The sequence below is a fragment of the Chlorocebus sabaeus genome, chromosome 19, assembly GCF_047675955.1.
Source record: "Chlorocebus sabaeus isolate Y175 chromosome 19, mChlSab1.0.hap1, whole genome shotgun sequence".
NCBI classification, from domain to species: Eukaryota; Metazoa; Chordata; class Mammalia; order Primates; family Cercopithecidae; genus Chlorocebus; species Chlorocebus sabaeus.
Genome location: NC_132922.1, coordinates 17226428 through 17242097, shown reverse-complemented (window position 1 = coordinate 17242097; position 15670 = coordinate 17226428). Strand labels below are relative to the sequence as shown.

The following is a 15670-nucleotide window of genomic DNA, read 5'->3' as shown; positions in this document are numbered from 1 at the left end:
AGAAGTCTTGGTCTAGTTGCCTCTACTCTCAGGTTCCTCCTCTGTAAAAGATTATCACAGCACTAATTTCAAGGGTCTGTCATGAGATTTCAATAAGATAATCAACACTAAATGTTTAGTACTATGTCTGATACATGATAAATGACAAGTGAATGTTGGCTATTGTTGATTTTGATTACCATTTTTCAAATTTATATTGTTGTATACCATCATATTCATTGTTTTGCTTATTAATATTTCCTCCATTGTTTTATTAAATTTACCAGAGGTTTGCCATCTTCTTATATATGGAAATTAATTAATTAAAAATAATATTTTAATTAATGAAAATATTTGTTTAGTTTAACAAATATTAGAAAAATATTTGTTTTTCTGTTTATTATTTTTCTTACTTGATAGACTTCTGCTGTGAACTCCACTTCCCTTCTGCTTTCCTTAGGGACACACCATTGTTCCTATTTCAATTACCGCATGAAACGTAAGATTCATTTATCATTATCTTTGTTTTTGAATAATGGAAGAAGTGGAGGCTATTAAAATATCTCCAGTGACAGCTTTGGGCACATTCCATAAACTTTACTGTGAAATGTTCCTCTTCTGCTGATACCAAAACAGGCTATAATTTTAGTTTTTATTTCCTTTTGGATTAAATAGCATTTAGGAAAATTCTTCACCCTCCTCTAGTTTCCAAGTAGTTTGAATTTCCCATTTAAAAGTTTGTTTCTGATATGTAGTTCTGCTGCACTGTGGTCAAGAGTAGGGCCTGTGTAATTTTTATGGTTTGGAATTTAATGAGGTTTCTTGTGCCATAGTATCAATCATTTGTGTAATTTTTTTGATAAACACTTAACTCATTTTCATTCCACAGGATAGGCAGTTCGGTAACTATTGATATGTGTTTTAAAAATCATTTCTGTCATTAACAAGATGATTCATCTTACTTTTCTGTGGCCGAAGCTCTCCCAACATATATTTCTATCAATTTTTGCTTTTTGTGTATCTGGAAGTTTTCTACTTGGAAAATGACTTGGCTATTATATCCTCTAACAGGTATTAAGTGCATCAATTTAAAATTATTAGTTTTATATAATTAAATATATTTTATTGTATTTGAGTTAGTCTAAAATTAACATACACCATATTGCTATTTAACCAAGAATTAAAGTTGCTTTCCAGTAATGGAAGAGTTTAAAGTATTTACATTTATTAAAATAATTGATGCTTGATTTTACTTCAGTAATAGTATTTTTATGCATTCTTTTTTAGCTTTGAGAAAAACATTTTACGTCGTCACAATTCACCCCTTTTAAATGGACAATTCAATTTAATAAATGTATACAGTTTGCAACAACCACCACGTCAATCACTTTATAAAACAATTCGATCACCCTCAAAAATTCCCTAGTGCCCCTTTCTGGGTAATCCCCACCACACCACCCTCTGGTTCCTATTAACTTTGTCTTGCTTTCAAGAATGTCACATATATGGAATCGTTTACCATGTAGTCTTTTGGTCTGGCTTTCTTTCACTTAGCATCAAACCTTTTCATTGGTATTGCTGTATGTGCCATCATTTCATTCCTTCTCATTGCTGAGATATACCACAGCTGTTTACCAATTCTTCAGCTGATGGACAGTGAAGTCCTACGAATAAAGTTGCCATGAATATCCACATACAAGTTTTCCAGTGGACATAGGTTTTATTTCTCTTGGTTGAACACCTAGGAGAGGAACCTCTAGGTCATACTGTGAGTATATGTTTAACTTTTCAAAAAGCTGCCAAGGCCGGGCATGGTGGCTCACGCCTGTAATCCCAGCACTTACATAAGAGGAACATTTCACAGTAAAGTTTATGGAAGGCTGAGGCAGGCGGATCATGAGGTCAGGAGTTTGAGACCAGCCGGGCCAATATGGTGAAATCCCATCTCTACTAAAAAATACAGAAATTAGCTGGGCGTGGTGGTGGGTGCCTGTAATTCCAGCTATTCGGGAGGCTGGGGCAGAAGAATCGCTTGAACCCGGGAAGCAGAGGTTGCAGTGAGCTGAGATGGGGCCACTGCACTCCAGCCTGGGCAACGGAGAGAGACTCTGTCTCAAAAAAAAAAAAAAAAAAAAAGAGGGTGCCAAGCTGTTTTTGGAAGTGGTATACCATTTTTCACTTCCATCAGCCATCAGTGATGTCAGAGAGTTGCAGCTGTTCCACATTCTCACCGACACTTTGTATTGTGAGTCATTTTAATCTTAGCCATTGTAGTGGGTGTGAAGTGGTATCTCAGGATGGTCTTTAATTTGCATTTCCCTGATGACTAATGATGTCATTATTAATTTGCATTTTTCAGGGATTTATTGGCCACCTCATCTCTCCTCTGCCGACATGTCTCTTAAAATATGTTGCTCATTTCTAAATTGGGTTATTTTCTTATTGGTATAAGACCTCTCCATATATCGCAGATACAAATCATTCCTCAGATAGATGCTTGGCAAATTCTTTCTTTCAGTCTGTAGCTTATCCTTATTAATGTAGCTTATCCTTATTAATGTCTTTACTAAAACAAAAATCCTCAACTTAGATGAAGTCCAATTTATCAATTTTTTTCTCATTTAGTTTGTGCTTTTTATGTCTTATTTAAGAAATCTCTCTGCCAGGCATGGTGACTCATACCTGTAACCCCAACACTTTGGGGGGCCGAGGTAGCAGGACTGCTTGGGCCAGGAGTTCAAGATCAACATGGGCAATATAGCAAAAAAAAAGTGTTTTTTTTTTTTTTAATTAGCCAGGAGTGATGATAGCATGTGCCTGTAGTCCCAGCTACTCTAGAGGCTGAGGTGGGAGGATTGCTTGAGCCCAAGAATTTGAGGCTGCAGTGAGCTGATTCTGCCACTGCACTTCACCCTGGGTGACAAAGGGAGACCCAGAGAAAGAAAGAAAAGAAAGGAAAAAAAGAAAGCGGAGAGGAGAAGGGAGGGGACAGAGGAGGGGACAGAGGAGGGGAGGGAAGGGGAGGAGTGGAGGGGAGGGGAGGGGAGGGGAGGGGAGGGGAGGAGTGGATGGTAGGAGAGGGAAGGGGAGGGGAGGGGAGGGGAGGAAACCTTTGCCTAACTTGAAGTCACTACAACTTTCTTTGTTTTCCTCTGTAAGTTCTACAGATTTAGCTCCTATATTTAAGTGTTAAGATTCATTTCAAGTTAATTTTTGTATGTGGTATGAAGTGAGGAGCAAGATTTATTTTTTCCCATGTGGCTATCTAATAGTTTATTATTTATTTCTTTTTATTATGTTTTTCTGTCTCATCTTCTTTGCTTCTTACCTATTTTACTTAGGCTTTATTTCATTGGAAATAATCATCACTAATCAGGTAGATCTAATTCTACTTATTTCATCAGGGGTCACGTCTGAGCTTTGCAGAAATATCTTACCCTTTTTCCCAGGATGATCAAAGTGAAGAGTTAAAAGATACCACCTAAGTTACCCCAGAAAATCCCCTATATTTAACAGCTTTTAAACCCAACTCATACTCTCCAGTGTGTTTTAAAAATGGATGTGATCAGCTTATTATTTGTGTATGTTCTGAGGGCAAATATTTTTTGGCATTTGCAATCAGCCTTGCAACTGACTTAAAACAATTATTTCCAGATCACTCTATGTGTAACTCAGTACGCACTGTCTGCCCTTTATAACAATACCTTTTCATTCCTGAATATTCATTTTGATCACTTTTTTGGGGTGGCTTGCAAATAAGCTATAGTTTCTTCAAGAACAATACACTTGTGTATATATATATTTTCTGTTTGCAAAAAAATTTTAAATCTATTTATTTAGAGACCAGGTTATAAGACTGGCTAATTTGTATATTTTCTTGGTAGAGACGGGGTTTCGCCATGTTGCTCAGGTGGGTCTCGGACTCCTGGGCTCAAGCGATCCACCCACCTCAGCCTCCTAAAGTGCTGGGATTACAGGCGTGAGCCACTGCACCTTGCGTTTTGTTGTGTATTTTCTGGGTTCCTGCACAGCCTATCATTTTTTTTCTATTGCCTTATAACATGAGAGAACTTGGTTGGTATTCTTGGATCTCTGTCTATTTTGCTCAAAACTCTACAGACATTTTATTTGGACACCTACTCTTACAGTACAAAAGCTGAGGCGGGATTTTTATTCTTCCAAGATAATAAGCTTGTCTCCACCCTCGGCCCCGGTATTACCATGTAGTGTGAGAAACCAAGCTCCATACCTTGTCCACAGCCATCAACAACCATATGTGTTACTGAGCACTTAAAATACGCGTGCCCAAAGTGAGATGTTCAAAATATATACCAGTTTTCAAAGACTTAATATTTACAATCTGTAAAATATCTCGGGAATTCTTAAAATACTGATCACAGGTTGAAATGGTACTATTTTGGATAAATAAAATTAAATAAGATCTATCATTAAAATGTATTGCAGTGGTTCTATTCTGCTTTTCAAAGTGTGACTACTGGAAAATTTAAAATCACACAGATGACTTGCCATTTTATTTCCACTGGACAGTGCTGCTCAAGAGTCAGACGACCCAAAATTTATGTTTTGGTTCTACAATGCATTTGCTGAGTAATCTGAACAAGTCTCTTTCCTAAGCTTCAGTTTCCTCACCAGGAAATAGTAGGGATAAAAAAAGATTATGCAGGTTAAGCATATTAGGTTGGCACATAATCAACTCTTATTAATGAGAATTATTATTCTTAAAAGAAGGATTTTGTTTTAATCCTTGCAATTCAAATAATTTTCTAGGGTGTACGCTAATGTGGGCAACTTATCACTGATTTTACCTGGATTGTAGAGGCTCCTTTTGATCTGCATGTATACAATTCTTTTCGGTGCTTGACAATTTTCCTTGAGTTCCATCATCCTAGGGATGAAGCAGCCAGCACCCTGGCTCTTGCAATATCTAGAGTCCATAGTTTTCATTAACTTTTTCCAACAACACCTCAGCCACTCAATCCAAGGCTAACATGCCAAAAAAAAAAAAAAAACAACCCAAAAAAGGGCCCCATAAAAATACCAAATCTCTAATATCTCACTCCTCAAATCTAGCCTTTTATTCTTTCATAACATTTGGACAAAGACTCTGTGCTCAGTGCAAAAATTTCCTAACCTCATCATAATTTCCAGTTTACCCTGCCCATCGCTTTCTCATTATTTGTCAGACACTTCTGGTCTGTCTGTCTTTTTTTGATCCAAACTCCATCATTATAACCACACCCTTGAATCAATGAAGTTTTTTGTCTTTGTTTTTTAGATGGAGTTTTGCTCTTGTCGCCCAGCCTGGAGTGCAATGGCGCAATCTCAGCTCACTGCAACCTCCGCCTGCTGGGTTCAAGCAATTCTCCTGCCTCAGCCTCCTGTGTAGCTGGGATTACAGGCACCCACCACCACGCCCGGCTAATTTTTGCATTTTTAGGAGAGACAGAGTTTCACCATGTTGGTCTGGCTGGTCTTGAACTCCTGACCTTAGGTGGTCTGCCTGCCTCAGCCTCCCAAAGTGCTGGTATTACAGGCATGAGCCACCAGGCCCGGCTGAAGTTGTTTTTTAACTCAAGTTTCTGGTAGGTAAGATTTGTGGTGCATGAGAACAGCACTGCAGGGAAGGCTCGCAAGAACGAGATTCTGGCATCCGCTCCATCCAAATGCTGCTCTCCTTAGCAGCATTTGGTTAATTGTTTTGGCAAATTCCTTAGAAATAAAACATCATAAAACACATGTCCTCTCTGTAGCATGGAGTTCTTGGGAGGACACAATGAAAGTAGGTATATGAAAGCATTTCTCTCTGTTTTTTAATTTTTAATTTTATTTTTTGTGGGTCTATAGTAGGTGTACATATTTATGGGGTACAAGACATGTTTTGATACAGATAAAGTATTTCCTTCTCAGGTGAATGAAGTATGAACGAGAAGACCACAATAAATAAGAATGAGAAGGAAACAACACTCAGGATGAGAAAAAAGGTGAGCTGGGACACTTCACTGCTTTTAAAGGAGTTTAAGACTCTGAGCTCAGACCAATCGTAGCTCTAGGTGGGGCATGTCACATATGCGGATCTAGACCAAGTGCTGTGATCTGCAGAACCACGGAGAATGTCTCTATCTATGGGATGGAGACACAGTGGGGAGCACATTTAAGCAAGTCAGCAACCTGGAAGGCGTTATTGCGCAAGCTGATCAGAAGACATGTTTAAGGGTCAACTGCCAACTAGGCTCCATGCACTGTCATTTCGGGGACAGTTGAAGAAATGGAGTAGTGATTACTGAGAAGACAGGACTCAGTAAATGTGTCAGGTCTTCAAACAACTGGTTGACCCACACTGTGTAGCTCAACACATAGAAGCCAGGCATTTGTTGGAGGCCGGGATTGGCCAGATTTTGTCCAAAGGCTGGGCATGAACATAAATGTTACAGACCTTGTCCTCTAGGTTCCCTCTGTCCAGTAGAGAAGGCAGAAGAGGGAACAGACACATGGTACACAGGCTTGCACTTGAGCTTCACTAATGCTCAGGTGGACCAATGAGGAGAATAAAAAAGATGAAGACTTCGCTAAAGCCTAAGGCGAATATTTCTAATAGAGTTTCCAAATATGGAACAGGGTCCTTTGGGAGGTAATGATCTCTTATCTCTGGAAGTATTCAAAAGCAGAAGATTAATGACCAACTCTATAGAATATTATAGAAGAAAGTGGGAGGTTATGCTAGATGACTGCCAAATTTCTTTCTAATTAAGATTCTATGCTTCTCAAAAGGGGACAAGACCCATTCATTAGAAGACTGTTAAATAACGAAAAATCTGCCTGTGTAAAAAGTGAATTGAACAAATGACATAAAAAGATTATTTTCTAATGCAGATTAGAGTTTGCGTTCATTGTCTAAAATTTTCCATGTCCAGTATTTCACAGTCAAACATCAGTCTTATAAATACACAAAGGTATGCTTTCAAGTGCTTTATGCTTTTCCATGTCCATTCTGTAATCTTGCCCTCATTGTGTGAGAGAGAAAAGCCCATGACAGAGGCCAGAGGTACACTGCTGACCTTACAGAACCAGGCTTCACATTCAGAAACCACACAGATAATCCAAGAACCAATAAAACAATAAAGAAAATGGGAAAGTGGTAATTTTTCCAGACCTGCGCACAATATTTAACCTCTGTCACCCTGCCGAATAACACAGGACCACAAAGGAAAGAAGGAACAAGAGCACAAATCCATCAACTATTCTAGAAAAATAAGCCATAATGTAGACCCTCTGATGAGAGGTCGGCAGTCATTGTTGGAGGAGAAGAGGAAGGGTTGACATGGTGGGCTTAGAAAAGAAAAGATTTAAGAAGTTAATTACAGTCATCTTTAAATCTATGAAAGGCAGCCACATTAGGAACAAAAAGAAGAAAGCAGGATTTCTTGAGTGCCTATTATGTGCCAAGCACTGCTTTCCATTACGAGTCCTCATTTAACTGCATTTAATCTTCACCAGTAAAGGAGAGCCAGAAATAACTATTTTGATAGGCTATTTATTCACCTCTGTCCATTGCTCTGGGTATTAACACGTTATTAGTTATCTGGGGGATTCAGAAGGCCACACACACCTTACTTCATTTCTCATGTTTCTACAGGGCATCCCAGAGCAGATAATGCCCTTCCATGAGACGTATCTACATCTTCTGTCTTTCCTCTGCAGGCCCAGCTTCACTGGAACTGCTCCAGCCTCATGAGAGCATTTGGTCACAGCACCTGAAGTTCAACCATTGTTAAGTGTGGTCCCCACTGAACTATAAACCAGGCTCAGCAGCCAGAAAACCCAGATCCCATTCTGGGAAAAGGTATATGTTAGAAAGAAACATATGTGATATCTTGTTGGGCAATTCAGTTGCCCTTCTTTGCCTAATTCATCAAAAACAACAACAACAACAACAACAAACTAAGTATTAAGCCTCCTTCCCATGCTAGAATCCTATGATTTCACATTCTCTTCAGTCTCTCCCAGAAGAAAATGTCCAGTATTCAGGAAGCACAGCTTCCCAGGAAACAGACAGGGTAGGCAGCAGCTTACCCACCCCTACATGAGAGGAACAATGAGTCTGCCTCCTAAAGGATGGCAGGGGAGCTGAAAGATGACAGTTATCTAAAGACAACCTCTGCCATCCTCCATAGAGACCAGCACAAAGGCAATTAAGGATGAGTAGGAGGCCAATTTTTAGAGTCCACCCTCAATATTTTCTGCAACCACAATCCTGAATCTCACTTCATCATCTTTCTGATGTTGGTAACAAGCGGGCATCGAGTCTAAGAGAAAAGGAGATAAATTAGGGTTCCCAGCTGGACAGGTGAATCATGAAACAGCCACTGCCCTGCCGCTTCCCTTCCTGAGCTCGGGATCATGCGCACCCCAGTGATGGCGTGGGGGTGACTTTCTGGGCCAGCTGGGGCAAGATCAAAGGCTGGTAGACATGTAGGGCCTTGTCTGAAAACTGGCAAGCAATGTTTTCCTGATTTAAAGCCAACTATCTAGAGTGATGACTGTTAGTTTAGAACAGGATCCTTGGATGGAAGTGACAGGGCTATCCCTATTCTCAGCAGCATCCTTAGAAGGGCTCCCTTTTATCCCCTACAGGAAGTACCATTCCCAGCAGGCCTTCCACGCAGGGGCCATGCTTAATGTACTGGTTCTTCAGTAACAGCCAGAGAAGGAACGCCCCTCGCAAAAGCTCAGAGAGTCCTTGTCTAGACGCAATGACAGTAACGTAGCTGAAATAAGCCACAGAGAGGGAAATAGGACATAGGATAAAGGGCACAGATTCTGGAGTCAGACAGTTCTGGATATTCACCCTGGCTCTGCCATGTACCAGCTACGTGATTTGGAGTTAGTTAACTCCCCATGCCTCAGTTCCTTTGTATATACAATGGGAATAATAACAGGACCTAGTCCATAGAGGTGTTGTGAGAAACAGACCATGAGAGAACCAGGTAAAACATGAGAAATGAAGTAAATGATTCTTTTTTATTATTATTATACTTAAAGTTCTGGGATACATGTGCAGAACATACAGTTTTGTTATATGGGGATACACATGCTATGGTGGTTTGCTGCACCCGTCAACACATCATCTACATTAGGTACTTCTCCTAATGCTGTCCCTCCACCAACCCCCAGGCCTCTGACAGGCCCTGGTGTGTGATGTTCCCCTCCCTGTGTCCATGTGTTCTCATTGTTCACCTCTCACTTATGAGTGAGAACATGCGGTGTTTGGTTTTCTGTGCTTGTGTTAGTTTGCTGAGAATGATGGTTTCCAGTTTCATCCATGTCCCCGCAAAGGACATGAACGTATCCTTTTTAAAGGCTGCATAGTATTCCATGGTATATATGTGCCACATTTTCTTTACCTAGTCTACCATTGATGGGCATGTGGGTCGGTTTCAAGTCTTTGCTATTGTGAATAGTGCCGCAATAAACATACATGTGCAGGTATCTTTACAGCAGAATGATTTATAATCCTTTGGGTATATACCCAGTAATGGGATTGCTGAGTTAAATGGTAGTTCTGGTTCTAGATCCTTGAGGAATTACCACACTGTCTTCCACAATGGTTGAGTAAGTGGTTCTTAAGCAACAGATGTTAGACCACAGCCTGTGGGATCCAAAGTCATGGAAAAGAGGAATTTTGAATTCAAGTGCAACTCGACGGTCGTTACCAACAGTCATTTCCCAGGGGCTGTGGCCCATGTCTTTTAACTTCCCTTAAGATCTCCAGCACATCCATGCCTACTGAATTATACAATCCTCTATCTCATGTCATTTCATCGGGGAAGGGAAAAGTCGAATATCAGCATCAGCACTTGTTAGCAGCCTAATCTTCAGCAAATGCTCTTCAACCCCGCACTTTAACTTAAGAATTATCTGTGAGATGGAGGTAATCATACTTCTCTTTCCAACCCCCAGGTTCGTCATGAGAAGTGAGTGACAGCACGCACCACTGACAAAGCTCTACGCAAAAATAAGTTCTCCTCCTGTAGACAGGAGCTGCATGTTTTGAGTGGAGTTCAGAGGAGAGGTACCTTCAGTCCTGGTAGCCTGTTGGTACCAGGACTTGGAGGCCAGAAACAAATGGGCCATGTACACATCGGGAAGACCAATGGGCATTTCACAGGCCACAGAGATAGGCAGGCTGAGCCATCACTATTTGCAAATCCCTCCCTAATTGGTCATTACAGACAGAAGCGCACCGGTCCACTGCGAATTTCCCACAGTTCATTTTTAATCATGTACAATCCCTCACAAAATTCCTGTTCCCTATTACTTCATTCTCCAGCACTAACAGATATCATAAGGGGCCCACAGGAGCATTTCTGAGAAATGCCATTTCCAACAGCTGTATCAAGTGATTTCTTGGAGCTGTATCGGGGGAGACCGTCACGTGTGTCTGCTGAGGGTACTGTCTGACATGCTTCCTGAACGCAACTGCGGACCACAGCACAAGGCCATTTCTCTCCTGTTCTTTCTCCTTCCCTGAGGTTGTCTACTGGATGGTGTTTTAATGTGTTTCCTTCATAGCGTACCTGTCATGGAAAGACACTCACCGGTCCCAGAGCTGCTCTTAGGAGGCGAGCTGGTGCAAATGGAGAGGCCTTATCTATGCGACTTCAGGGTGGCTGGTGGGCAAACTGCTGGCTGCCCACACAAGCCTCCCGCACACAAATAGGTATTAGGAATGTGGTGACCCTGGGCTCCACCGTGATAAAGAAACGTGAACTCCTGGGCCTGACAGTGATAGAGAAACTCCTTGCCATTGGTTTTATTATTCTTAGGGATCCAGCTCTAAATTCATCGTGTATCAGTCATTTAATAAACATCTTTACAAGCCAGTCATTTAGCAAGCATCTTTATAAGTTGTAGCACACATCTATAAAACTTCTTTGAAAAATGGTTTAGCAAACATCTTTAAAAGCCTCATACCAGGCATTTGGGATACAAAGGTGGTGAAAACAGACGTGGTCCTGGTTTGGGAGCTTACGGTATAGGAGACAGACAGATATTTATTAGCTCATCACACAAAAGCATGAAATAATACCCTCTGTGTTGAGTTTACCAAAGAAATGTATGTGATTCTAGGAGAACATGTAACAAAGCAACCGCAATGAAATGATAAAGGCAGGGAAAGTTTCCCTGAGTACATGTAACTTTAGAAAAGGAACTTGTTATTCATTAGCAATGGGAGAAAGGAAGGAAGTTGGGGAACAGTTTAACAAATAGAAGAAATCACCTGTTCAAAGGTGCTCTGGTGGGAAAGACAGAGCAAAGTGAATCTGCAGGACTGGAGAGTGAGGAAGGACACAAGTGGTGCGAGTACACCTTGGAAGGAGGCAGGAGCCAGAGTCTGCAGAGAGATGCGACTCGGTTAAGAACTGTGGCCTTGGCCGGGCACGGTGGCTCAAGCCTGTAATCCCAGCACTTTGGGAGGCCGAGACGGGTGGATCACGAGGTCAGGAGATCGAGACCATCCTGGCTAACACGGTGAAACCCCGTCTCTGCTAAAAAAATACAAAAATTGGCCGGGCGCGGTGGCGGGCGCCTGTGGTCCCAGCTGCTCAGGAGGCTGAGGCAGGAGAATGGCGTGAGCCCGGGAGGCGGAGCTTGCAGTGAGCTGAGATCCGGCCACTGCACTCCAGCCTGGGCGACAGAGCCAGACTCCGTCTCAAAAAAAAAAAAACAAAAACAAAACAAAAAAACTGTGGCCTCGGCCGGGGGCAGTGGCTCATGCCCATAATCCCAGCACTTTGGGAGACTGAGGTAGGCGGATCACTTGAGGTAGACGGATCACTCGAGGTCAGGAGTTCGAGACCAACCTGGCCAACTTGGTGAAACCCTGCCTTTACTAAAAATATAAAAATTAGCTGGGCCTGGTGGTGCGCACCTGTGGTCCCAGCTACTCTACTCAGGAGGCTGAGGCAGGAGAATTGCTTGAACCCAGGAGGTGGTGGTTTCAGTGAGCCGAGATCATGCCACTGCACTCCAGCCTGGGCAACACAGCGAGACTCCATCTGCAAAAAACAAACAAACAAACAAACAAATACTGTGGCCTCTATCTCACAGCAGTAGGAAACCAGGGAAGGTTTTACCCAGAGGAAAAGAGTGGCATGACTGCACTTGTTTTTGGAAAGCTGACTTTTGCTAATGAGAGAAAAGATATGGGGTAGGAGAGGTGAGCAGTGGAGGGAAGAGACTAGTCTGAAAACCACTTGCCATTGTGCTGGGGAAAGATCACAAAGCATGGGCTAGGTAGGTGCAGGGGGTGGTGGAGCCACACTAGGGTGTGATATGGTTAGACCCTAAGGTCTAACCCCTAAGGGCAAGAGAAAGGGACAAAGATGAGCTCTCAGTTCCAAATCAGCAACTAAGCAGATGGCGATGCCACTGCAGAGGGAGTTGTCAGGATGGTGGAGTAGGCAGATCGTGGCTTTGGGGTTGTTGATCTGGGTTATGTATAAACTAACACATAAACAGATGTATTATAATACATCTAATAGATCATGGAGTCAGGTCTGGGTTTTCATCCTGGCTTGGCCATGAATCATATTATTATTATGAAAAAATTACTTTTTATAAATACTTTCATACTCACTGTTGTACTGGATTCTGACAACGCTCTCAGGGGACTCAGGAATGTGAGAGAGATAGGTGGTTAATTGGTAGGGGAATAAAAAGCAGGTGTCAGGAAACTTCAGTGAAGTCTTCAATAGTAGAGATGGGGTTAGAGGACAGGACTCGAGACAATATTCTCTTGAACTATCAGATTGCATTTTCTAAATTATCATTTTTTAAGCTATGAAGGATTCATTTCGGATGTATTAAAAAAAAAAAAGCCAGCATGTAAAATAACAGACAGCTGGTCTCCCTGGATTAAAGTAGGCATGACGGAGTCAGAGCATCAGTGTTTCCTCCCCTTCTCCCCTTTCATCCGAGACCTCACGGAAGGGGCTTCCAGGAGGGAATTCCAGTCCATAGTACCTTACTCCTTCCACTTCTTAGCTGTTGATGGATTTCACAACAGGCCACACCACCCAAGTGCATTTTAAGTCATTCTGGCCTTGGCTGCAAGTGGAATGAAGCATTTTTAAGAACCTGCCATGTTGTGTACACTGGGCCATCTTATTTCATCCCTTCCTTTGTGGCTGACTCAGTCCCAAGCCATCTGAGAGCTGAGAGAAGCAAGGTTCAAAACCAGTTAGAGAATTCTTCAACAGTAAACCAGGATTTGAAAGTAGTTTTTTTTCCCAATCACTTTGTATTTTCTTTTCCTTTTTTCCTTTTTTTTTTTAGAGAAAAAAAAAGATACATTCATTTACCCATGATCTTACCACTATGATCATACCACGTCACACCACATACCACTACAATCGTACCGCATGCCAGCTCTATCACCCAGGCTGGCATACAGTGGTACGATCATAGTTCATTGCCGTCTTGAACTCCTGGGCTCAAGTGATCTTCCTTTTTCAGCCTCCAGAGTAGCTGGGACTACAAGTGCAGTCATCACATCCAGCTAGTTTTGTAGGGGCAGGCACCTCACTATGTTTCCTAGGCTGGTCTCAAACTCCTGGGCTCAAGTGCTTCCAGAGGACCTGCCTTAGCCTCCAGAGCAGCTTCGACTGTCTACAGGCGTGTGCCATCATACTTGGATAATTTTTAAAATTTTTTGTAGAGGTGGGGGGTTCTCACAATGTTGCCCTGGCTGGTCTCAAACTCCTGGGCTCAAGTGATCTTCCCGACCACAGCCTCCTGAAGTGCTGGGATTACAGGTGTGAGCCATTACGCCCAGCCCACTTCGGTGTCTTCCCTGTGCAGGCTCACAGGGGACGCGGCACTGGACTCCGACCGAAAGAAAGGCAAATGGTGAACGCAGCGGCAGAGGCATCCTTGGGAACCAGCTGCCGCTTCTCCTTCCGGGCTGCTTTTCCCCATGGTGTTGGCGCTAAGACCCTGGGAGACAGAGTGGCTTGCTTTCACCTTAATTAGCGCAGCAATTTGCTAAATTTTGTTTTTCCCTTTTTAAGAGTGTTAATCAATTTTAGCTCAGAATAGATTGGAATGGCACGCCAATTACCACGACAATCCCCAAATGCTAAATTCCGAACATCTCCATCAACCTCAGAGCCTGAAATATGTGAAAATCGGAAACTCTGGCCGGCATGTCAGTGATCTATTAAAAATGTTATGGCTCTAAAATGAAAAGATAATGGCTTTATGAGGTTTGGAACAAGCAATTTGCCAGAGTCAGCCTCATGCTTAGGTGTTAAGTCCTTCCTAAAGTAATCGGAGACAGAGCATCAGTGTATTTCTGCAAAGTTACATGTTCCTCTAATCACAGCAATTTGTTAAATCCACAAGCATTAGCAGGTACCTACTATGCACCAGAAATACAGAAAAGAATAAGATGCGGCTCCTCTCCTCTTATCCCATTAAGAAGGGTCCAGTAGACAGAGAAGTGAACAAAAAATGTCTTCCTCTTTCCTGTGAAAGTCAGGGGTTTCTTAAGAGGAGTTGGCACTGCAGCTGAGTCCTGAAGGATGAACAGGAGTTGTGGCAAGATAGGTGGGAATGGCATATCAGATGGAAGGAACAGAAGAAGCAAAGACTCAAACACAGAAGAGGGGGCCAAGGGAACCAGAGGTGTGCTCTGCTACTTAGAGTTAAAGGAATAGTAAAGGTTTACAGGAATGCCAGTGACAAGACCGGAAGTAGAATCAAGAGCCAGAATATTCAGGACTTCTTAATCGGGCTGTGGGTCTCAACACGATGCAAGCAAAATGGTACTACAAAAAAACTGTAAGGGGATGAGATAACCAAGAAGGTTTCATTTGGTTGAAATCCCTCCAGCCTGACATAACCTTTAATATTTATTCAACAGTGTCTTTTTAAAGCACATTGAAATATATTCTCACATTTGAGTCTCTTAATTATCCCCATGAGTTTGGTATTTCATCCACCTTCTCTACTGATGAGAAAACAGGTCCAGCAGAGGTGCGTGGTTTACTTTGTGTCTTTTGACCAGTAAGTGACAATACGCAGATTTAAACTCCAGCCCATGGGGGTCTGAGTTTAGCATTTACTTCACTGGGTAATAGAACTCTCTAGATGACAGCTACCATAGACGACTTTCAGATTCTACACCAGGCCAATGGCCTGCAGCGTCTCCAGAAAGACTTGGTGGTCAAGACTCAGACCAAAGTGGATTCTGTGCACACAAAGTGGTTACTTTAATACTTTTGATAATAAAATCAGATTCTGGTGGCAAACCACCTCATTATGCCGTAGGCACTCTCAGTTAGGAGCTCAGATTTCTGGCATTGCTACAGTCTACTAAACCACAAGCAGTAACGCTTCCAGCTAGAGGAGATCACGGAGGTGCCTCCCCTCCTGCCCATACCTTGAGCTCGTCTGCATTGTAGAAGTCCACACGCACGGCGGGCACCATCCAGGTCTGGAAGAGCGTGGCCAGGATCTGCTCCGCAATGGAGTCGGCAATAAGGTGGAAGTGCAGAGGGTTCCGTCTGTGGGGAGTGTGAGAAGAAGGGTCAGGAAGAGATGTAAGGGTCTTTGAATTACAGCTGCAAAAACACACTCTTCACAGTTCCTATGGCGGGGCTCGTTTCTA

The 15670-nt window shown here is 42.4% G+C and overlaps 1 protein-coding gene across 6 annotated transcripts in view; it reads right to left on the bottom strand.

The window, feature by feature from the left end:
- The window catches only part of LARGE1 (LARGE xylosyl- and glucuronyltransferase 1), a 629905-nt gene that overhangs the window by 297976 nt on the left and 316259 nt on the right, over nucleotides 1-15670 (bottom strand). For all 6 annotated transcript variants that reach the window (XM_038007533.2, XM_007975582.3, XM_073006774.1 and 3 more), the window contains exon 5: nucleotides 15443-15566. In XM_038007533.2, coding sequence (XP_037863461.1) covers nucleotides 15443-15566 — 124 coding nt within the window. The remainder of the gene's footprint in view (nucleotides 1-15442; nucleotides 15567-15670) is intronic.